This window comes from Geotrypetes seraphini, chromosome 16 (genome assembly GCF_902459505.1).
Source record: "Geotrypetes seraphini chromosome 16, aGeoSer1.1, whole genome shotgun sequence".
In the NCBI taxonomy this organism is placed as follows: domain Eukaryota; kingdom Metazoa; phylum Chordata; class Amphibia; order Gymnophiona; family Dermophiidae; genus Geotrypetes; species Geotrypetes seraphini.
The window spans coordinates 27,517,362-27,542,343 of NC_047099.1; the positions used below are offsets into that span (position 1 = coordinate 27,517,362).

Sequence of the window (24,982 nt, forward strand, 5' to 3'; positions counted from 1 at the left end):
CAGGCACAAGAGATGTCTCTGTAGGGCAAGCCAGTAAGTCTCAGACAATATGACAGTGGTAGTACCATATGTCAACAGGCAAGGAGGCACCAGAAGCACCCCATTGCATCTAGAAGCTCAACTTCTCTTCTGGTGGGTAGAGGCTCACTTAAAGGCTCTCTCGGCCGTGTATATGACAGAAGTGGCAAATGTGCAGGATGACTTTCTCAGTTGGCAGACTCTCGACCCGGGGGAAAGGTCTCCGTCTCTGTAGGCGTTCAACACCATAGTTTGGCGATGGGGGCCTTCAAAGATGGTCTCTGCAGTGAAGACCAAGATGCCTTATTTTTACCGGGGGGGGGGGGGGGGAAGGGGGTAAAGGTTACTCAAAATGTGTTGATATGCACATTGAGGTAGGTACTTTTCAGAAAAATTGGATTTAATAATCCCTCTCAGGAAACTATAAAGAAAATTTATGTAATGCGGATGTTTTACTGTGTTGTATATGGTATTATGAATGTTATTATTTTAATTATGAATGTACTGTTGTAATCCGCTTTGTGTAAAGGTGGAATATAATAAAATGCAGCTGCAGGGGGGGTTATTACTGAAACTGTACTGCTGTCATTTACTATAGTTTCTGCACTGAATTTTAATTGCCAGTCATTTGGCCATACCTGAAACTTGCTTAGTCCTCTTTTCATTTGGTGTAAATACTGACCAAACTCCTTATCAACCTGAGCTGGAGTCGAACCAGTTAATCTAAAAGGTGAAATGCTTTAATTTAAAATACACTAGAAGAGGGTCTGCTTATATGCAACACGTTCTCCATTGACAGTTGGGGAATGCAGCCATACTGGGTGTCAGATGGTATCACCCCTGCTTATCTGCAGAGAAAACGGTGTTACAGAAAAAAAGTTGGGAACCAGAAAACATTTTTCAAAAATTACAGCAGAAACTTTGAACTTCCAGAAAATAAAAGGCAACTCCAATACTTTAGCTTAAGGATTTAATAAAACAAAAAGCAAGCTTTCAGATATTAGCAGATTTATACACTGGCATTAGTGCTTTTTTGCCCCCAGCCAGGGCTCAGGGACCTGGAAAAGTATGCAGTAGTAGATATAAGACTTCCAACTGATCCTTACTTTGGTTTCTGCAATATAAATAGTTAGACTGTGGCTCAAAGGGAACATAACAGGAGGTATGGATTATGAAAATATCACTGTGGTATATTAAATATAGTCACTTTTTTGTTTAAATTATGTTTGGCTCCTATGTTTGTAGCATATTATATATAACTATTTCAAATTCAGCTGCTTGCAGTCGCTCTGGGTTCAGAAAAAGGCAGCCTGCTTCTCACAAGGCCACACAGGTATCACTTTGAAAACCATCTCTGGAAAAATCTGTCAAGAATTGACACAGTGTCTTTCAGATCCAGAGCATCATTTTCCCTTTTCTGCTTCCATCCATCAGTGAACTGTGCAAGATCCCCTATGGATAAGAAAGAGTCATTCTAAATAGCAGAAATTAATGGGTAATCCTGCCTCCTTACCACTACATACAAAGAGTGGCCAGAAGGGAGAAAACTCTTCAAAAGATCTAGACTCCAGAGCTAAAGTTCAGGAACTAACTAGACATACTGACGCCAATATTCAGCGTTATTTAGCCTGCCGGAAGCCGCTCCCAACCAACTAAATAGCACATAGCCTATGACACTGATATAACCATGCCTATCGCGCGTGACCCCTCATTATCTGAGATTAGCTCATAGCCTGTTTCTTCCCATTGTTCCTCTTTCCCCTTCCACCACAATGGCTTTTGCACTTTTCCCCAACCTCTCCCTTTACCCCACATCAGTCGCTTTTGGAACCTATTACCTCACCTTCCCTTTTGTCTACCACCCTCTTCCCTGCCCTAAAACTTCAACATGTTCTCTCTCATTCGCCGTCCCCATTCTCGCTGTGAGCATTTCGCCTGCTGTGCAGAAGGCCTCCCTTGTTTCCCCCTCACCCATAGCTTCTTGTTCCTTCTTTTGCTCTCTGCTGGGGATATCAACCCCAACCCTGGTCCTCCCAACCAACTCCCACCGTATTCATGTGGATCACACTGTAATGTCACCAATCTTATTTCTGTCCCCCTCCTTTCCCTGTCATTCTCAAGTGCCCTGTAGAATGCCTGCTTTGTGTCCAATAAGCTCGCCTACATCCATGACCTTTTCATCTCTTGATCTTTCCATCTGTTCGCACTGACTGAGACTTGGATCTGCCAGAATGACTACTTCAGCTGCTGCCCTGTTCTCCCATATGCCTCGCCTGGCTTGTCGTGGAAGTGGCACTGGGCTACTTCTCTCACCCTCTTGCAGATTTCAACTTCTTATTCCACCTCAGTCTCACTTCTTCTCTTCCTCTATCCATCTTTTTGCACCTCAACCCCTCTGCTTAGCTGTCATTTACCAACCCCCTCTGACAAGTCCCTCTTTTCATTTCTCAATGACCGACTCCTGGCTTTTCCTCTTTCTTGAAACACCCATCTTCCTCCCTCATCCTTAGTGATTTCAACTAGAGGATGACAGGATGACCCCATCCCTACAGGTAGCCGAAGTAAAACCTCAGGAACAGGTAAAGTCGATATCTGTTCATCACCGGTATGGGGACAAAGCTTTTCACCACTCTATGGAGCGGTAAAAGACTCCCGGAGGATGGATTTTTCCCCCCTCAAAATAAGCTTAAAATATGAGGTGCGTCTTAGGTACCGGTAATCAAAATTATGAGTTGAAATTTCAGTCGTTCTATAACTTCTGGTTTATATTAATATACCGTCACTTGTTTCTGCTCTTTCTCGGACGCTGCGAGGTCTGTGTCACGTTGTTTCTGGGTTTTGAGGATGAAGACTGAAAGTTATCTAACTACAGTGTACCCTAGTTACATTTTTTTGTAGACACAAATATGAAATTAGAACAGTAAATTATGGAAATTCGTGAATATAGAAAATTATTTTTTTCTTAAAAATGTGTCCTATATGCCAGCAAATACGGTATACAATTAAACATTCTTTATGGAACAAATGACGATTAGATGTATAAATCCCAGATGGCAATGAGAATTTGAGCTATTTTGGCGACATCACTGAGGTTCAGAGAGTTATGGAAATTTTGATATACAGACAGTCCCTGGGTTAAGAATGAGTTCCATTAAAAAAAAAAAACATTTTTGAATTGAATTTGTATGCAACTCGGATCCTGTATATGCATCTGTACCTCATGCCTCTCCCATCACCGTATCCAATATTTCTCTCTCCCTCCCTATGCCTAACAATTCTCCTCTTTCTTCATTTCCTCATGTGTACACTCTCTCTTTCCCTCTCACTCAGACACCCTGCCCAACAATTCTTCTCTTCTATTCCTTCCTCTACCTCAGCACCTCTTTCCCTCACTCTCTCCATTCTTCCATCTTATGTCCCAGGTTCATGCTCCCCTCCATCTCTTCATTCTTTGCCCTCCCTCCTTCCTTCCTTTGTTCGAAGTTTGTGCTCCCTACCTTCCTTCTGTGTCTGACCGCAACCTTCTTCCTCCCTTTCATGTCCCAATGCGCCACTCATCTTTCTCTCCCTCTGTTCTGTGGCCCAAGTTCAAGTCTCCCTCCTCTGGCTGGCTCCCTCCTCTACACAAAGCCACGGCTGCGGTTCCTACACGTGGCTAACCCGGAAGCCTTCTCTCTTACACATTTTGCGGTATATAAATAAATACTTATGTTATATCTCACACACATTCACAAAGTGCAGCTGTGACAAGTTCCACACTTGTTACCAGCTCATAATTTTCAGCCTGGTCTTTGCCAATGAGCTAAGCTAGTAGGATTCTCCCCCGTTTTATTGGTCTTTTCCTGCTTACTATCATCCATGTTGATCATCTTCTCTGTGTGCGCCTCCTTTCCCTCTTGGTTCCTAGTGCTGGTGGAGATCAGTGCCTGTTCCCCCTTCCTTCGGGTGACTATGGTCTCTCTATTTCCTTGGCTGTCTTGCAATGTGCGATGTTCTTCTATGCTCTGTACAAAAATAACATTTTAAATATATGTTCAGGTTCTCTGTCCAGGAACACCAAAGCAGCCCAAACTTCCTTGGTCATTATACAGTACACATTGAGTAACTAGGAAATCAGAGCTGCATTTTGATTAAAATTTTTAATTATGATCAAACAAGTATTTCATTTATTTCTGCCATTCCTTGTGACTCTGGGCAAATCACTTGACCCTCCTTTGCCCAGGTATAAAGTACCTGTAATATATAAAGTGCTTTGACTGTAACCCAGAAAGGCGGTATCTCAAATCCCATCCTCTTTCTCTTCCATAAATAACTGATAATCTCCCTTCCAACCCCTTGTAGACATATTCTACTCATGGCCCCTCCAGTTCTGCTTGCAGGTCTACAGCTCACTCCCTTCTACCCACAGTTTGGCAAATGCCCCCACTCCCATGCTTCTGGTCTACCTTACAAGGTGGTGGTCTGTTGGTTTCTAGCAGTGGCAGTGTTGCACATATGCGGCCTGCTCCAAAGCTTTCTCTCTAGTCCAGGGGTGTCAAACTCAATCACATAAGGGGCCAAAATCTAAAACATAGGCTAAGTTGCAGGCCAAATTTTTTATTGAGATACTTAAGGGTCCTTTTATTAAATGCGTACCTTAATAAAAGGACCCCTTAGTCTTAGTCAAAGTATAGGGTTACAACCCCACGTCGGCTCTGTGATGTAAACAAAATAAATTAAAAATACTTTTCCTCTCTCTTTTAGGTCCTAGTTCACATCTGCTGTCTAACACCAGCTCTGGCAGGATACACATTTCAATCTGACATATTGTAATCACAAAATAGAAAATAAAATTATTTTTTCTACCTTTTGTTGTCTGGTCATTATTCAAATCATGTTGTGGCTCCAGGCTCTGGTTGTCTTCTGATTACTCGCTTGCCAGGGTCTCCTTCTTTCTTCTTCCCTTCCCCAGAGGTCTGGCATTTTTCCTATTGGACCGAGATTTGGCCTTCTGTTCCTTCCTTCCCAGCCTCACATTAAAGTTTATAGTTTATTAAAAATTTGCTAAAACGCTTTACATAACATTTCAAAGCATTGTACAGTTAAAATCAGAAATAAGATAAAAACAGTACGAAAACAGACTTACTTGGGGGGGAAGGGTAGAACAAAAGGATAGAAAGGGGGGAAAAATTACAATTCTTAAAAAAAACCAAAACAAGCATAAAGGAAAGGAACTAAGGGAAAAGATTGGGAAATGTTTTAAAATTGATAAAAGATGAAGATAAATTAAGAAGGCGTAGGATACATCAATCGTATGCATCTTTAAATAGAAAGCATTTTAAGCTGCTCTTGAATTTAGCCAAACTTTGTTCTGCTCTTAAATGTAATGGGAGTTGAGTTCCAAATAGACGGTGCCGTTACTGAAAAGATGTATGCACGGCGGGTGCCTATTATTTTTAGTGATGGAACATTAAGGGTATATTGGGATGAGGACCTTAAAGTTCTGGGGGGGATCATATGGAATAAGGATTCTGCAGAGGATCGCCGATCCTAGTAGGCTGTCATCAGCCTCCGTTGCACGTTCCCGTCCCTCCTCTCACGTACGGGAACGCGGCAGAGGGAACGTGCTGCTGAGGCTACAGCAGCCTGCTAGGCTTGCTACAGCCGACCAGCGATCCTATGCAGGCTGTTCTAATGTGAGACCGGGAAGCCGGGTGATGCAGCGATTGGGTAAAAAATGTCTGCCAGGGGACCAGCTTAAGTGCAAATTTGTAATTGTCTGGCGGGCCAGATTTTATTAGACCGCAGGCCAGAGTTTGACATGTCCGCTCTAGTCCGTCCTGCCTCCATTGACGGGCCAGTCAGAGGGAAACCTTCAGACAGCAAATGTATAAAGCTGCTGCTGCCATGGAGCAACAGAAGACAACTTTTACGGTAGACCAGCGCAAGGGGCTAGTGAGGTTGAATTGTAACTGGAGGGAAAGTTGCTAGATCACGTCAAGGACAGGGGTTGGAAGTAGGAAGAGAGCAGGAAAAACACATTTGGAGGAAGACAGGAGATGCAGTAAGATGATTCTTTTTTTTTCCCCAATAGTAATTAATAATGCATTCATTGCAGAGATTTGATATAGCAGCTTTCTGTGGTACAATCTAATCAATTTACATATTATATACAGGATCTTTTGCTGGCCCTAACAGGCACACAATCTAAGATACTTTTTTGGACCCGATGCAGTGGAGAGTTGGATCATTTGCTCAGGGTCACAAGGAGCCACTGCACACCTCCTAATAAAAAGTTACATATGGAACCAGACATTACATTCTATGGCTGCAAGATTTGGAAAATAAAACCAATTAAAAACAGAAGGCGTATAAAGAGCTGGTGCTGTTTCTTAGCATTGGCTCCACCACACAAGAGACCTGTAGGAGCTGCCAGTTAACCATCCATTGACCCAGGTACAAAACGTAGATTATGAGGCCAGAGAAAGTATCTGTTATATAATACAAGTAAACCACTTTGGTTGTACCACGGAAAGGCAGTATATCAAATTCAAAACCCTTTACCCCCTTCCCATATTCCTATAGGCTTTCTGCCCCACTCACCCCATCTGCACCTATCATCTTGGTGACAGAGATGCTTTTGAAAAAGGATCGGGGTTGCAGGTCCTCCAGTCTCAGAGCATCATCCAAACCCTGTGAAGAAGCCTGTGAATCCAGATCTGTAAAAAAATCAGGAAAGGACAAACCATGAGGAGCTGAATGCAGAGCAGCTCTTTTTTCACTTCTCCTCCCTTCCCTCGGCTTTCCTTGTATCTCCAGCTCAATCCGAACCCAGAATGGGATTTTACACCAACAGTCACAACTTTCTGCTGTTTCACATCCTCCATCTCCCCCCCCACTCACACACTGTTAGTATGATCTTAGGCCAGAAGCCATGTACCAGGCCTCCGCCTGGATCTACACAATCCGAGATCCTGCGTCCAAGCACTGGTGTCACCTTTAAGCGCTGACTGGACTCTGCCTGGACCCAAGAAATCCTAAATCCAAGTATTGGTATCTCCAATGGCGCAGCCAGACAGCCAATTTGGGGTGGGAACAATATTTTTTCTGCTCTGCCCTACCTTGGCACCTCACAACTCAAAATATAAATACTTTAGCTAATGAGGATCCCCAAGCTCTGTCAACGGAGGACTTCCTCTAAAGGTGGCCAGAACTCTATTTTACCAAATTTGGCAGACAGCAACAATGTCTCAAAGACATCAATGTCGGTACCCCACACATATATACTTAGCAGCAACTCAAGGACACTGCAGAGCTTAGTAAAAGGGAATTCTGTCTGCCTTTGGAGGAGATCCTCAGCTATTGATGCTTGGAGATCCCCACCAGCTATAGCAAGGGCCAGGGCTGGTGTTAGACATGCTGGGGGCCCAGGACAGAAAATAAAGGGGGGGGGCTCCCCATCCCCTCCAATCTCCTCACCTGCCATTGCTATCATACTAACAGACCCTCACCAAATACAGAACAAAGGATCAAAAAATTGACTTGAGAAACCCAAGAAGTTAAACTGGCATGCACTACACTAGAGAAATAAAAATAGAAATGTATTTCCTTTACTACTAACTTAATACAAAGATATTTCTTATGCATATTTCCCCAAGCCAACACATTTAATACATTCAAAATAAAATGCTTTTTTTCTACCTTTGTTGTCTGTACATTTTATTTTTCCATCATGTTGGTTCCAGTGTCTCTTTTCAGCTTTCCTGTTTCTCTTCTGCTAATTCTCCTTCAAGCAGCTGCTGTCCATTTGTCTCTTCATCTACCTTTGACATATTGATCTTTCCTTTTTAGCTCTTTCCTCTCTTTTTTCTTTACTGCCACTATTCACTCAAACTTCACCCTCTCTCAGCCTTCTTTTTACTTCAGTTACCTATCAAATTTCATTTCCTTTCACCCACTAGCTTTCAATTCCCCATCTCACTCATTCATCCAGCCTTCCATTCCCTATCTTTAATGAACTCCCCATTACCATATTTCTATTCCTTAATCACTATCCTCTCATTCATTTTCTTGCCACCCCCTCCTTTGGCCTCTCCTACAAAGTTCCTCCTTTTCCAGCATCTTCTCTCCACCTTTCTAGCCTAGCACCTGTTCCCTCTTTCTCCCCTCCCCATTCTTGCAGCCTGACATTTCCCTGTGCCTTTCACTCCACCTCCTGCCAGCACTTCTCCCTCCAATTGTCCTGCATCTCTCTTCCCTCCCTTCTATCCCTAAATCCATTGCCCTCTTTCTTCCTGTGCATCTCACTCCCTTCTTCTTCCCCACCCTCATATCCAACCTCTCTTCCCTTCTTTCTCTCCCCTCCCCATGCATCTCCCATTCTCTCTCCTCCATCATCACATCTAACATTTCTCCCTCTCTTGCTCCTTTCCCCCCTTGTGCAACATCTCTCCCTCCCACCCCCAGCTCTAGCAATCTTCCGTCTCTGCAACCCATGTCCAACAATTCTCCCTCTCTTCTTCCCCTACACCCCTTGCAACATCTCTCCCTCCCACCACACATTCAATAGATCTTTCTTCCCCTACACTTCATCCTCCTATCCTATGTCAAACAATTCTCCCTCTTTTTCCCTACACCACCCCATTCAGTATCTCTCACATCCCACCCCCAGCAAATTAACCCTCCCTCTTACCTCTCCCATGTGCAGTCCCTCTGTCTTTCTCTCCATGCATTCTCTGCCAGTCTTCCCCCTGCCTCCTACCTTCACATATTTTTCTATGGAAGGGCTGCTGGCAGTGATTCTCAAATGCTACCCGCAGCTAACCCAAAAGTCTCCCCATCTGCCGCGTACCACCCAAATAGTAAGTTGAGTCAGTAAGGAGACAGAGTACATGTAGCAGAGGGAAGACTTCTATTTAGGTTAGTTGCGGGCAGCATCTGAGAATCGCTGCCCCTGCTGGCGATTTCCAGTTTGCTTCCTCGCTGACAGTGCTGTCAAGGGTACAGAAGTGCTGGTCAGGCCCGAGCCCCCTTGTGTGCTACCCTTAAGCAATGACTGAAGACAGTTACATTGCCTCTAGAGTGTCATCAGCCCCAGTCAACCTGGAAAGTGGAAAGCCCAACTTAAGGACTTGCTACCTTCCCCGCTAAACCACCTGGCAAAGCTGTCCCTGTCTGCTCTCACAAACATGCCAGTTACTGCTGCTCCTTTCCTCAAGGAGGAAAGAGGTTTTGTATACAAATCATCCATCCTTGCAATGCCAGAGGAAGTATCATCTCTCAGGTACACTTCAGATGAGAAGCTGTAATCTCAAAACCCAGAAGAAGCCTTCAGCTCAGTGAACTAACCTTTGTCTTCTTTCATGTCATCATGTCTTGTGTGAGGAAAAATCTTCCAAGTACCTTTAAACTAAGTATAAAGCAAAAAAAAAAAAAAAAATTAAACTAATTAGCAAAGAAAAAAATTAAAAAAGAAGATGGGTCATAATTTCCCAGGCTCAACTGATAATCTTTTCAAACACATACTGCATATATAGGGGCCCATAGATCCCATTTACCTAAGAAGAATCCAGCACCCCCTTTCATCCTCCCATCATGTGACCCCAGGGCTCTCCCACAAGTGGGCACAAGAGAAAGAAGTCCAGCTCACTTTACTGAAAGGGTCCCAGTGAGGACTGCGTTGCACTTGGTCCCGTTGCTCCATCTGCGAAGTTGAAGCTTTGTCCTCGGCATGAAAAAGATGACTGTCTGGATATTTTAGCATAGAATCCCGAATCGTCTGACCCTTCTTTTTATCCCCAGAGGAGTCTGCAGCTGGTGGGGGAGCCTCAATCCTGGGAAGCTCTGAGAAGAAAACAAACACAAAGATGACAACTGAGAAGGGAGAAGTATGTGTTAATTGGGGGAGGGAACATTCATCTCCCTCCTTCATCCTTGGTGATTTCAACATTCATGCTAACGACCCCTCTGACACTTATGCTTCTAGTCCTAACATCCTCATTTGATTTTCAGCTGTGCTCCTCCACCCCTATCTACCAGAATGACCACATGATCTCGTCTTCTTCTCCAACTGCTCTATAACTAATTTCTCCATGGCAGTCCTTCCCCTCTCTGACCATCCTAACTTTCACAATCCATCACCCTCCCCCTCAGCCCCAGCTGATCTCCACTTGTACATTTAGGAATCTTCAGGCCATCAACCCTGACACTCTTTCCACTGCAGTTTCACCCCTTCTCTCTACCACTCTGCTATCCCAAGGCTGTCTCTACCACTATACAAGGCTCTCTCCTAAATACCTTGGACCCTACCTGCCCTTCCAACTACTATCCTGTCTCCCTCCTCCTCTTATCCAAGCTACTTGAATATGCTGTTCACTGCTGTTGTCTTGACTTTCTTTCATCTCAAGTTATTCTTGACCCGCTTCAATCAGACTTTCGTCCTCTTCATTCCACAGAAACCGCCCTTAGGGAAGTCTCCAATGACCTGCTCCTGTCCAAATCCAAAGGCTTCTACTCCGTCCTCATCCATCCGCAGCTTTTGCCAACGTAAATCACCACCTACTCATTGATACACTGTCCTCACTTAGATTTCAGGGCTCTGTTAACTCAAGGCTTTCTTCTTATCTTTCCAATCGCACCTTCAGCATATGCTGTGGTGGATCCCCCTCTACTGCCATCCCGCTGTACCTCAGGGCTCTCTCTGTCATAGGAACACTTCTTTTTTCCATCTACACTTCCCTTGGTGCTCTAATCTCCCACGGCTTTCAGTATCACCTCTATGCCGATGACTCACAGGTCCCTCTCTACACCTGGAATCTCTACAGACATTCAATCCCGGGTTTCAACCTGCTTGTCTGACATCGCTACCTGGATATCTCGCTGCCATCGAAAATTAAACATGGCCAAAACTGAGCTTAGCTTTGCACCTAAACCCGTCTCTCCTCTTCCCCTATTCTCTATTTCAGTGAACAACACCCTCATCCTCACCGTCTCGCAACCTTGGGGTAGTCTGACTTATCTCTCTCCTTTTCTTCACATATCCAACAGACCGCCAAAACTTGTCATTTTTTTCTCTACAATATCACTAAAATCTGATTTTTCCTTTCCGAGTGCACTGCTTAGGGCCTTACCCATACCCTCATCACCTCTCGCCTAGACTACTGCAAACTGCTCCCACTGTCCTTCCGCTAAACCATCTCACGCCCCTTCAATCTCTGCTGCATGCCTCATATTCTGCCCACATTACCCCTCTTCTCGTCACTTCATTAGCTCCCTGTTTCTGCATACAGTTCAAACTTCTCTTAATGACCTACAAGTGTATTCGCTCGGCAGCTCCTCAATATCTCTCCCACACTTTACCCCGGGTATTCCGCTCATCAGGTAAGTCTCTCTTAACTGTACCCTTCTCCTCTACAGCCAACTCCTGCCTCCATCCGTTCTACTTTGCTGCACCATATACCTGGGACAGACTGCCTGACTCGGTACATCAAGCTGTCTCTGGCAGTATTCAAATCCAAACTGCAACCCACATGCTAAGCACCGATATCTGTCTTATCGTTCCCCTATCTGATCACTCTGTATTGATGCACCTTCTTGCCAAGTTTGTAAGCTCTTTGGAGCAGGGACTGTCTCTTCGGTGTTCTGATGTCTAGTAGCGCTACAGAAATGATTAGTAGAAGCAGAAGCTGTCTGAACGTTCAGTGACATCACAATGCATCGGGGTCATACCCAGATTTCTTGATGACTTCATAAATGCAGCTGTATACGGTTCCCCCACCTGATCACTCTGTATTGATGCACCTTCTTGTCCAATTTTTCTGTCTTGACTAGACTGTAAGCTCTTTGGAGCAGGGACGGTCTCTTCTGTGTTTTGATGTTCAGCGCTGCGGTATATCTAGTAGCGCTATACAAATGATTAACGGAATGTTTCTAATGTTTGGAGATTCTTCATGGAATGTTGCTACTCTTTAGGGGACTCCAAATAATAGCAACATTACAGAATCTCAAAGAACAATAAAATTCCGGAATCCTGACTCGATACATTAGGCTCCGTCTCTGGCAGTATTCAAATCCAAACTCCAACCCACATGCTAAGCACCGATATCCGTCTTATCATTCTCGCTGTAATTCCCCCCCACCTGAGCACTGTGTATAGATGCACCTTCTTGTCCAATTGGTCTGTCTTGACTAGACTGTATGCTCTTTGGGGCAGGGTCTGTCTCTGTGCTTTGATGTACAATGCTGCGTATGTCTAGAAGCGCTATAGAAATGATAAGCAGTAGCCTGGACAGGCAAGATGAAAAATGTGGAGAAAATAGTGGGAAGGAAAAATTTTAGAAGCAGCTGAAGGGATCAATTTAAAGGGGGTTTAGATACAGTGGTGTTCAGGGAAAAGTTAGAGAAATAAGTTTCAAACAGGAATTTAGAGATGATTTTTGACAGGAGTAGGAGGGGTTCAAATGATTACCGTATTTTCACGCATATAACGCGCGCGTTATACACGGTTTTTACAAACCGTGCATAACCTTGCGCGTTATATGCGTGAGCGCGTTTTACAATTTTTTTTTACATAGTTACCCCCCCCCCGACGTCCGATTCACCCCCCCCCCCGCAGGACCGTTCGCACCCCCACCCCGAAGGACCGCTCGCACGCACTCCCACCTGCACCCGCACCCTGAAGGACCGCTCGCACCCCCACAGCCTCCCGACCCCCCCCTCATCATGTAGAAGCTCCTACCGGTGTCCTGCTGCTTCCTCTTGGCGGTCCCGTTCCTTCTGTGAGCCCTGCGTCTGCGCTGCTTCGTCTTCCGGCGGTCCCGCCCTTTCTCTGACATCAGAGAAAGGGCGGGACCGCCGGAAGACGAAGCAGCGCAGACGCAGGGCTCACAGAAGGGCCGGGACCGCCAAGAGGAAGCAGCAGGACACCGGTAGGAGCTTCTATATGATGAGGGGGGGGGGTCGGGAGGCTGTGGGTGTGCAAGCGGTCCTTCAGGGTGGGGGTGCAGGTGGGAGTGCGTGCGAGCGGTCCTTCGGGGTGGGGGTGCGTGCGAACGGTCCTGCGGGGGGGTGAATCGGACGTCGGGGGGGGGGGGCATCAGGCTTTCAGGGTGGGGACAGGACTTCAAGGGGGAGAGGAGAGTCGGGGCGGGGGAAAGGGAAGTCGGGGTGGCCAGAGTAGAGTCGGGCGGCGACGGGAGAGTTGGGGCAGCATGCGCGGTATACGGGTGTGAGCGGTATATAAAATTTTTTTTTACATATATGTCGGTTTCCCGCGCACTATACCCGTGTGCGCGTTTTACACAGGTGCGCGTTATCTACGTGAAAATACGGTACATACAATTGGAAAAATCATGATAGGATTAATTTCAATTTTTGGTGGGCAACTGTGTGTACAGCATATAAATATGAAAAGATAATGGGAGAACATTTAGGTACGAGCAAGTCCTTTGATGAGGTATGGGGTCCATTGACTAATTTTATTACGTTATTTTTTTTATGCAAATTTAATATCATATGATACAAGGAAAAAAAGGATCTTAACATAATTTAACAGTATTTATACATAGAAACAAAATTCCTTTCAAAGCCCACAACAATGGGAAGACATGCCACCATTCAATAACGAAAAATAGAAATGGTTCTTGATTCATCCTTATGAATCTTAAACCCTTCCATACTATTTGGGAATCTTACTGCCTCCAATTTCTCAGTTATGAAACACATTAAAGAATAAAACTCATGGTCCGCAAAAGAAAATACAATCCGCCCAGGAGGTGGACCACCTGGTTACTAATGAAATAAATCTGACAGAGTTCTTGGAGGATAGTCAGGATATGATCCAGAGTAGGTCCACTCTGGTAATAACATGCATGAGTGAGATAGATAAAATGTTAACAATGAAAATTTACTTTAAAAATAGATTGACAAAATTTTGTGGAGATTTGGTTAGGATTTTTCCTGATGTATCAAGAGCCACGCAATTAAGAAGGAAAGAATTTTTAAAATTTTATTACGTTATAATTATGATTTTTTTTTTCCTCGTTAGATTCCTTTACACATCCAGGGAGGGTGGGGGGTGGAATTTTTATTTGGAAGAGTAAAATTAATTTTTTTATTATTATATTGATAGTATAATATATAATATTATTGTTTATAATTAAGATAAGGTGATTAAAAAATTGTTCAATGTAATAATGTGATAACAATGTATTTTCATACAGTTTTTACTGATTCTTCAATTGTATACATTATAAAGTTTGAAATGTCAATAAAGATTTACAAAAAAAAAAAAAAAAGAGAGATGTTAATTTGGAACGTTAATGTCAGTATGTCAAGCATTTCTCTTAGCTATAGGGTGTGTGTGTGCACACACAAGCGGAGGAAAATGCTTGAGCGCAGATATCACTGACAAGTGTGTGTATATATCACACAGAGACTTTGTGAACTAAAACACATGAAGAACACAGGTCCTATTAATGTCATGTCTTCCGACTGCCAGTAACTCACCACTTATACCTGTAAAAAGTTCATTGAAATCTCTAAAAAATTCCTCAAAGCCAAAACTATCGTGGAAGCGGTGCCCTCCGGGACCAAAACTGAAGCCAAACGGAAAGTCTCGTGGGGATCCGCTGTCGGAGGAGTAAGCAGAACATTCATCTTCCTCATCGTTGTCTTCCTCATCGCTATGAAAGATGCCGCCAAAGAAAGGGTCTCTAAATAAAGACAAGACATTTATAAATTACAGAAGGGAAATCTTTGCTACTCACACTGTATGCATTTCAGCAGGTCTGCAATCTTGTTCTACAACACACTTTGCAGAATGAGAATAGCAGCAGCAGCAACCCTGGCCATGTGTGATCTAAGTATCAAGTTTTATTTACAATTTGATATACACGCATTGTCATAATTTCAAAGTGTATTACAAATCTAAAAACAGGGGAAGTAGTAATATACTTATAGTAAAGAAAGATTGAACAAATAAGGGAAGCACAACAGGGGAAGTTTAAGAGAAAGGAAGAAAAAAAAATTTAAAAGAAGTTAAAAATTATCTAAGGAGGGGCTTGACCATTAAGGCTGAAACTCTGTAAGAATGGCAGGCTATATATCCAAGGTATAAATCAGACATGGGCAACTCCGGTCCTCGAGGGCCGGAATCCAATCGGGTTTTCAGGATTTCCCCAATGAATATGCATGAGATCTACTTGAATGTACTGCTTTCAATGCATATTCATTGGGGAAATCCTGAAAACCCAATTGGATTCCGGCCCTCGAGGACTGGAGTTGCCCATGTCTGGTATAAATGCACAGGAGGTGGGTCTTATTCAGTGGAAAGGAGACTCTGCAAGAGGGACCACTGACCCAAAAGTAATCTAAGGAAATATTTATCTACAAAAAGGGTACCAGATTCACAAAGCTACCTCCCAATGGTTGTGGAGAAAAAAAAGGTATACCATTTGAATTCAAGAAGGGAGGTGGGGGGACTACAGTTTGCACAAAGGAACTAAGTCATCAGCACTCAGACTTAATGGGGTGGGTCAGTAGAGTGGGCAGACTTGATGGGCTGGGGCCCTTTTCTGCCGTCATCTTTCTATGTTTCTAATGCATTAACATCCCATTCTGTAGCACCTGGTAGAATGGTATAGTCCTTACGAATGGATTATATACCTCATACTTCACTGCTACCAGCAGGTGGAGACTGTGAATAAACTTGTATATCAGGATAGCTTCCCCTCTTGCAATACAGTCTTCCTCAGTCTCCATTAGCAGGTGGTAAGACTAATTCAGCTCCCCTCATAGTACTGTTGGAATTTTGTTTTGGACTCCTGGGTTCCCCTTTTGTGCCATATAGAGCTTGGAAGAGTCCTGTTTGGGGATCCGTCCGACCTCGGGGGTGTTAAACTCAGCGGGTCTCGTGCTGGGTCCCACATTTTTGTACAGGTGCCTCAGCCGGCAGCCTGGCCCCCTGGTTGGTCAGGCCTCCAGCTTTGAGAGCTGTAGAGTCTGTTCTAAGAAAAAAAAAAAAATCCTGAGGTGTGCCGGTGTAAAGGGCACAATTCCCTTTAAAACTGCCGTTTGTATTGTTTTTCTCATCTAACTGGCATTGTTATTACAGCTAGGGCGTTTTTCATCACAATGAGCACTTTTAAGGGGAAAAAAATGCTCATTGTGCTTCAGACTCAAGGTACTCGCGGCCGTCCTGTGCAAGCGTTATGCAGGTCGCAGCGGAGGGGGGTCTCATCAGCAGCGGTTGCTGGCGGACAGGGCACCCCGCCACATGTACCTCGCAAAGGATTCTCTTACTGCTGGAGCGGCTGGGATTCCCTTTTTGCGGTCGGTTCCTCGGCCTCAGCATGAGGAAAGTCCCAGGCTTTTCAGACACAACAGGCCACAGGAGCTCCAATTTTGGCGGTTTCAGGTCCAATTTCAGCGGAAACCTCCTCCTTCCTTTGTTACCTCAGGTGACCTTCCTTCTGTTCTAGAAATACAGGGGCAAGGTATGGCAGGGAGTCCCTTGGGGGCTGCCTGGGGTTCCCCCCCCTGAATTTATATTGGCACTGTGTACAGCTTATGTGCTGGCAGCTGGAGGTTCCGTGTCCACTCCAGGGGTCTCGGGGGGGGGGGGGGTTGTTTGCCCTTGACATCTTCCCCAGTTCTGTCCCATACAGCGGTGATTTTGTCCCCTCTACTCTTCTCTCATCCAAGCGTCCGAGGGGCTCTTGGGATGAGGATTTTTGCCCAGAGGAGCAAGATGGTATTGATGTGGACCTGGACCTTTGGGAAGATTGTCAGGATCCTCTTGGTGGGCCGGATTCAGCCAGTAAACGGTTCAAGGACTCCCCTTGCCGGCGAGGATATGTCTGTGTTGCACATTTTTCAGCGGGAAGAGCTTTATGAGTTAATTTTTCAGGTCTCCTCGGTTTTGCACTTTGAGGACACCATTTGCTCTGTTTAATGTGCCGGAGCTAAAAAGGTTTGAGAGACACTGCTCTAGTGGAATGAAGCTTGATGTCCAGTGGTGGAGATCTGCCTGTTAAGATGTAGGTCAAGGAAATCAAATCTTTCAACCAATAAGCAATCATGACTTTGGAAGTTCGCATATCTTTCTTTGGGCCAGAGAAAAAGGTGATCCGATTGCTCAAACTAATTAGTAAATTCTAGGTACTTCAGAAGCACTCTGGTCATTTGGTAGTGTTACTGAATTATACTCCCTTTCTTAAATCTTAATGATGAAAAAAAGGAAGATATATATATATATATATATATATATATATATATATACAGTGGAACCTTGGTTTACGAGCATAATTCGTTCCAGAAGCATGTGAAATGGCATCCTCCCCCCACTCGCGTTGCCCCACCCTCCACGTCAATGACACTTCCTTTACCCCGACTTGGCACCAGTGCCAGTGCCTGAAGATCCTCCCTCTTCTGGTGCGGCCTGGGCTGGGTGGTGCGTTGGAGATCCTCCCTCTTCTGGTCTGGGCTGGACTGGCTTTGAGCATTTGCGCATGCTCAAAGCCTTCTGGTCTCGCTCTCTCCAAGATTGCTACCTGCACTATAAGCACATTTAGGACTAGGCTTTTCTTAAAACCTTCCTGAAGGAATTCCAAAATAAGGGACAAGAAGACTTAAAAGGAGGCATATTCCTTTAAGAGCACTATGCTTCAAATGTAATGACTCCCTTAGCGTAACACTTTTTTCTTTGTCTAGACTAGAGATGTGCAAAAGGATGGGGACAACGGGAAACCCATGGGGATGGAGACAAGAAAAACTGTATTACCAGATGGGGACGAAATTCTGTCCTCGAACATACCTCAACCTTGCAGCCTTGGTCCCTGACCACCCACCCGATGTGGTATCAACCCAACATGGCTGCTCTCTGCCACCCACCTTCAAAGTTGGTCCTCAGCCCTTCAAGGCAGCAGCAGTCATATAGAAAAACTGCCTGCAGCCTGAACTGGGCCTTGCCCTCTGACCTGGCTGGCCCTTCTAACGTGACTTCCTGTTTTCTAACTATAGAGATGGCTCTGGGACAGGTCACCAGAAGCCACAGAGACAGCTACGGAACAGGCCACAAACAGCCTGGAAGGATTGCTGGCTTGTGGCCAAAGCTAGTAAGATATAGGCAGGAAGCAATGACTAATTGGAGGGAGGAGTGGGGGAGAAAGGATTGCTGGCTGCTACAGGGTGTTGGAAGGACTGGAGGGCAGGGTGGACCCGTGCACAGGTTGAGGGATTTTAGAACATTGTTAGGTCTGAAATTGCACCTCGAGCTATGCATGAAGTCAACCTATAGTTGAGTATATATAGCATTTATGAAGGTGTGAACAAATGTGGTTGAAGTTGCTACTGTGGATCTATTTTAACAAGTGTGTCTTAAGAAACTGCTGATAAAACTAAAAATCCTTGAAATAGGAGTCAATGTCCTACTGTGGAGTGGGAACTGGTTACAAGTTAGGCAACCGAGAGTAATGTTAAATGGAAAATTCTCTCAATATAGGAAGGTGAATAGTGGAGTACCACAGGGATTTGTACTGGGAGCAGTGTTTTAATATACTTATAAATGTTCTGGAAATGGGAACGAGTGAGGTGATCAAATCTGCTTGTATTCATGTGGATTTTGAGAAAATGCAGGAGGATCTTGGGAGACCAAAGGCTGAGCATCCAAATGGCAGATAAAATTTAATATGGACAAGAATAACCCAAATGATAGCTAGACTCCATATTAGGAATCACCACTGAGGAAAAGGATTTAGGTTTCATTGTGGACCATACACTGAAATCTACTCAGAATGCAGCGGTGGCCAAAAAAGCAAACTGAATGGTGGAAAACATTAGAATGAAATAAAGAATATAAAACATCCTGCCTCTGTATCACTTCATAGTATGACATCTCAATAAAGATACAGTAGAATTTGAAAAGCTACATAGAAAGAGCAACCAAAATGATTAAGGTGATGGATGGAACTCTCATATGTGGAAAGCCATAAGAGGTTTGGGCTCTTTAGAGTAAAGATCTATAAAATCCTGAGAAAAATAGAACTAGTAAAAGGTTCCTTAGTTTTCTTTATCAAAGAGTAGAAATGTGAGGAGACACTCCATGAAATTACTCTATATAGAAATACGGTACATTTACAAACGTTTTTCAGTAAACAAACAAACTCTGGCAATCACTGCTGAGGTTACAGTAGAAGCACTTAAGTGTTAACTGTTTAAAACACATTTGTAACTTTGAAATTTTACAATGGTTACAAGTATGGGATACAGCTACCAACGTCATTCTGGTGCATTATAGGACCTGCAGCATTGATTTAAATGGGTAGAATCATGTACTACAAATACTACCCAGCTCGCTGATTAACCGTTTCCCTTAACTGTATCCACGGCATCCTGTTTGTCTTGCCTGTTTAGATTGTAAGCTCTTTCGAGCAGAGACTGTTTTCTTACTTGGAACTGTACAGCGATGCATGCGTCTGATAGAAAGTTAATAGTAGTAGAACACTGCTTTGGGATACAACATTAACACCAGGACCTGCCAAAAGTCCCCTCCTGGAACAGATAATTGAGCAGCTCTGGAAAAACTGACATATTCGTTAAAAGATAACATCAAAAAGTTTAAGGGCCTGTGAAACTTTTTCATGAAAAATTATCCATCCTAATTTCTAAGTTTTGCACTACTGATCAGCGGTGTGCCAAGTGTGAAGCTTCTTTGCATTGTGTGGCTCTGTAAAAGGAGCTCTTTAAAGTTTTTACACTTAGAAATGATACTGCAATTTGAAATATTTTTCAATCTGCAATGAGTTGGTCATACTCAAATCGGTTGCATCAATAGATTATTTTTACTTTGGTAAACTTGACTGAAAAAATCTTGATATTATTTGAAACAGAATTTCAAAATTTTTTGGTGGGTAATTTGTCAGCTATACATTTTATTTTGTTTCTTTTTGCATAAGTCTGCACACACGGCTGTGCATTTGTGACTGATGAAATCACAACATCCAATTATATAATTACAATATTTTCTTATAAAAACAATACCATTTTTAGGAAATCAAAAGAAAACCCAGGTTTGCATGAGCTGTTGCAGATAATAGCCCCTATTTCTGGATAGTAACATAGTAGATGACGGCATATAAAGACCCGAATGGTCCATCCAGTCTGCCCAACCTGATTCAATTTAATTTTTATTCTTTCTTCTTAGCTATTTCTGGGCAAGAATCCTAAGCTCTGCCCGGTACTGTGCTTAGGTTTTGGCCAGGTACTAGTGACTTGAATTGGCCACCGTGAGAAGGGCTGCTGGGCTTCTGACCAAGTAAGGCTATTCTTATGTCCTCATGTTCTGAAGTCTCCGTCAAAGCTCACTCCAGCCCATCCTCCCCCAAACGGCCATACACAGACACAGACCGTGCAAATCTTCCCAGTTCGTCAATATTTACGATTATTTTCCGATTCTAGATCCTCTGTGTTCATCCCACGCTTTTTTTTTAAACTCCGTCACCGTTTTCCTCTCCACGCATCCGCCACCCTCTCCTTACATCAGGGGTGTCCAACCTGCGGCCCCATGAAGTATTTTGCGCAGCCCCGGACGAGGGCGATGCAGTGTTTTCCACTGCTGCCCCTGGGTGTTTACCGTCTTGCTGGCTCCCTCCTCTCTCTTGCTGCATCGTTGGCGTGGCCCCAGAAACATTTTTTGGGGGGGCCAATGCATCCCAGGGAAGCCAAAAGGTTGGACACCCCCGCTAGTGTGACCATATGGCTCCAGAAAAAAAGGGGACGGATTGAGACATCCGGGTTTTACTTCCGTTGAAAGCAATGGAAGTAAGGAGAACAGATTGAGACATCTTGGTTGCTTTCAATGGAAGTAAAACCCGGATGTCTCAATCCGTCCCCTTTTTTTCTGAAGCCATATGGTCACACTACCCCTGCCTTACATTGCCCTCGAGCCTACTACCCCCCCCCCCCCCAGCAGCTTTTGAGGGCCTGAGGCCTTCGCCTGCTCTTGGGGAGGGGGAGGGGCTGCTTAACCTCACGAAAGAGAGACAAGCAAAGAGCGAGCTCCCACCTCCTCCTCGGAAGCCCGATGAAACCCCGGAAGAGATCGTGGAGGCTCATGGGGGGCCCGGGCCGGAGCTTCCAGCTGCAGGGCGGCCAGAGATCGGATTCGGCTCCGAGCTGTGGGCAACTTTCGGGCAGCGCGTGCGGGAGTTTGGGGCCTGGCCGTCATTCGCTGGACAAACCAAGCAATTAGCGCTCCAAGCCTCAGTGATTCAATAGCGTCTCTCGGAGCGTTCCCAGCGAGTCGCGTTCACCCTGTGTACCGAGCCTCATTCTGGTGATCCAATAGCGTTTCTCTTAGCTTTCCAGGCTCGCAGGCTGTGTATTCCAAGCCTCATTCTGGTCATCCAATAGTCTCTCTCAGAGCTTTCCAGGCTCTCAAGCTGTCATTCTGATCATCCAATAGAGTCTGAGTTTTCCAGGCTATCAAGCTATGTATTCCAAGCCTCATTCTAGTCATCCAATAGCGTTTCTCTTTGCTTTCCAGTCTCTCACGCTGTGTATTCCCAAGCCTTATTCTGGTCGTCTCTCTCAGAGCTTTCCAGGCTCTCCCAAGCTATATATTCCAAGCCTCATTCCGGTCTTTCAATAGCGTTTCTCTTTGCTTTTCAGTCTCTCACGCTGTGTATTCCCAAGCCTTATTCTGGTCATCCAATAGTCTCTCTCAGAGCTTTCCAGGCTCTCAAACTGTGTATTTCAAGCCTCATTCTGGTCATCCAATAGAGTCTGAGTTTTCCAGGCTCTCAAGCTGTGTATTCCAAGCCTCATTCTGGAGCGCTTCCCAGTATTTTTAAAAAGATTTTTTTTTCTGCTCATGAAGGATCCTGTGTGTGAGGTAAGTGCTTCTTTGTACTACTGTTGCTGCATAGGGTTACCATTAGTTATGAAGATAAAAAAAGAGCACATGACCCCAATCCACAGTCCCACACTTTCATCCATTTCCTTTGCCCCTCTTCCCATCCTCTTTACCCTTTTAGTGCTTCTCTCTCTCTCCCTCCTAACCCATGGGTGCTTCTTTTTTCCTTCCAATCTCTTCTGTTGTTTCGGTCTGTCTCCTCCCATCCAGCAGTTCCCTACTCCATCCTCTTTTCTCCAGCAACACTCTCCTTTCCTAGGGTTACCATATGTCTGAAAAACCTAGACCTCTCTTTTTAGAGGACTGTCCGAAACGTTTTTTTTTTTGGTTTTAATTGCAGAGTCTGTCCAGATTTGGCAGGACCAGCTTAAAAAGGAATTTGGTGGCTCTCCCCTTCTTATCTCCTCGGTGCTGGAATCTAATTTTCTTTGGGCTACCAGCAGCTCAGTGAGCCTGTTGCTATCGGCCTGCCCTAGAAACCCCCTCTCTGCAGGTCTGGCCTTTATGAACAGGAAGTTACTGCAGAGAAGCATGGCAGCAAGCTCACATCGCTGAGCTGCCAGCAGCTCAGGAAATTGGTAACCCTATCCTTTCCATGCTTCTCCAGCTCTCTCCCCTCCCCATGTTGATTCTTCAGCGCTCCCTCCTTGGACCTCAGATACTGCTTCCCCTCATTGACTCTCTCTCTCTCTCCAGCTCCTGACTCCTCTACCTACCTCTCCCTGGCCACTGCAATTTTGAATCTTCACACAGCTGGCATCAACAATGTAAAATACTCTTTTAAGGGACCTGTGTGGCTTGCAGGCCGTTTTGTCATTTCATTTTCTGATAGGGGTCATAAATTAGACATAGTGCCTTTCTGTTGTATAACTAAAACAGTTCACATTTATTATACATAGATACCTTATAGTAGACACACAATCTTTTACATTTTTGTTTGGTTTTGTACCTGAGGCAATGGAGGGTTAAGGGACTCTGCCGTGCTCAGCAGGAGTCAGAGTGGGAGTCAAACCCAGTTTCCCTGCTTCTCAGCCCACAGCATTAACACCTTTAAACTATTTGTGTTGCTTACAGTAAGTGTTGACAGAAAGGTGAGATACAAAGACAATACTGGCTCCTTCCTACTATACAAGCAGTCCCAGGGTTAAGAACAGCTTATGGTTTGTTTGTTTTTTTTAGACCATTCTTGTTGAATTTGTATGTAACTTGGATCCTAGTATTCTTCCCACCTTCCCGAGACCCCTCTTGCATACTTTTTCATCCATCCCAGTGTTCTCTTTCCACTACCACCACATCCAAAATTACTCCCTCATCTCTCTCTTCCCCATGCATTTCTACCTCCTCTCTCACCATGTCCAATAATACTTCATCCCTATGCCCACCCATTCTCCTCTTTCTTCATCTCCCCTATGTGCACCATCTCTTTCCTAAGACACACAATTCTCCCTTTATATTCCCTCACTCCCTCCATTCTTCTATCCTATGACTCATACTCCCCTCCCTCCTTCTCTTCATTCTGTGTCTCAGGTTCATACCCCTCCCTCCTTCCATCATTTGTCCAAAGTTTGTGCTCCCTCTTGCAGGTGTTTACCTTATGGTTAGCTCCCTCCTACCTTCCTGCCAGTTGTTTCTCTGCACCAAGCCACAGGCAGCAGCGACTCCTATGTGCATCCTGTGGCTGAACCAGAAGCCTTACCTCTGACGTCGTAAAATTTGTATTTTCCAGAATGATTTCAGACCAAAGCAGTTGGATGAAATGCATTTTATAAGTCTGGTTTATTATGCTGAGGATGCAGCAATCCATAGGGATGGTATGCCATACCTTTTACCCCCTACCTGATCCTAAATACAGTCAAAAGCTAAGACTAGGTTTGATAGCTCCAGTTATGGGCTTACACACATCTGAAAAGCTGAAAGCTATGCCAGCAGTAGCTTCAACACTAGTAGGGCATCCCAAGGCAGACAGGTTTCAGCAGAGAGATCAGATCAACAATGCACCACCCATCGGGGCAGTGTTGTAGGTGGAAGATCACATTTGATGCACAGAAGAAAGGCCTGGCTATCTACTTCTGTATTCTGCCAAGAAAACTTGAAGATGAAACAAAGATCATTATGTAGAAAATGGTCCCCTAGGTTAGAAGGCACCGACGATACTCCTAGAAAAGAGCTGACCATCAAGCAGTGTAGATCCAGTGTTTGTGAAGCTGATGGACTAAAACTGCCAGGACATCGCTGGAGAGAAAAGGACAAGCAGAAGTTGTAAAGACATTCTCAGCATAGGGCCACATGAAGGAAATTGGAAAAAAAACAAAATTGATTTGATAGGGATCAGTGAACTCAAATGGACAGGGCCATTTTCAATCAAATGAGCATTGGATGTGCTATGCTGCTTATAAAACACATAACCCATAGGAAAAATGGCATTGCCTGCATTCTCAACAACAAGCTTTCAAAGACCATATTAAAGTACGTCAGTGATAGTCATGATAATCCATCTACAGGGAAAGCTGATCAATGTCCTTAATAAAAATATATGCTCCAACAACAGATGTGGAGGTAGAATTGTTCTACAAACAACTTCAAAATGTAATACAGCAAATGCTGAAACTAAATCTACCAATTTTGGGGGGACTTCAGTACAAAAGTAGGACATACAGCTGAAGATGCAGTGGTTGAAAAGTACGACATAGGAGAAAGAGATGATAACTTAGTATAGTTTTGCAAAACAAACCAACTTTCAATCATGAACGCACATTTCCAACACCACAAACATCACCCATGCACATGGACCTCTCCAACTGGCATGTATTGAAAGCAAATTTCCATCTATGTCCTATGCAGATGTAGTCAATCTGCAGTTTTGACTGCAAGGACTAAACCAGGAGCTGATTGTGGAAGTAACCATGCAAGATTAAAGTAAAGCTTCACAAGAAGATTAGAGACCTCCCAAAATATGACATTGAAAATATTGCTTCAGACTATTGGATAAGACTAAGACAACAGATTTGCCTTTCTTGATACAGGAGCTAGAGAACTCAAAGAGTTATGGAATAACATTAAAACCATTAATTAACA

The 24,982-nt window shown here is 44.3% G+C and overlaps 1 protein-coding gene across 2 annotated transcripts; it reads right to left on the minus strand.

Annotated features, from left to right (window-relative positions):
- Window positions 1-974: 974 nt before the first annotated feature.
- On the minus strand, window positions 975-21,610 carry HAX1 (HCLS1 associated protein X-1). 2 transcript variants are annotated; one of them, XM_033923726.1, is made up of 7 exons: window positions 21,059-21,610; window positions 14,512-14,708; window positions 9,647-9,840; window positions 9,346-9,406; window positions 6,601-6,716; window positions 3,869-4,022; window positions 975-1,470 (listed from the first exon to the last, which is right to left on the minus strand). In XM_033923726.1, the coding sequence occupies exons 1-7, from the start codon at window positions 21,106-21,108 to the stop codon at window positions 1,355-1,357; spliced, it is 888 nt and encodes a 295-aa protein (XP_033779617.1). In that variant the 5' UTR covers window positions 21,109-21,610; the 3' UTR covers window positions 975-1,354. The 2 variants fall into 2 exon arrangements, with proteins under 2 accessions (XP_033779617.1, XP_033779616.1); XM_033923725.1 differs by having other exon boundaries at window positions 14,503-14,708; window positions 21,059-21,380.
- Between the last annotated feature and the right edge of the window lie 3,372 nt (window positions 21,611-24,982).

Bases quoted from the DNA above. Each gene is read 5' to 3' on its own strand.
- HAX1 (XM_033923725.1), bottom strand. From the start codon at position 21,108: ATGAGCCTCCACGATCTCTTCCGGGGTTTCATCGGGCTTCCGAGGAGG. The intron at 14,709-21,058 runs GTGGGAGCTCGC...GTCTTTATTTAG, and splicing joins ATCGGGCTTCCGAGGAGGAG to AGACCCTTTCTTTGGCGGCA. The intron at 9,841-14,502 runs GTGAGTTACTGG...TTTTCTTCTCAG, and splicing joins ACTTTTTACAGGTATAAGTG to AGCTTCCCAGGATTGAGGCT.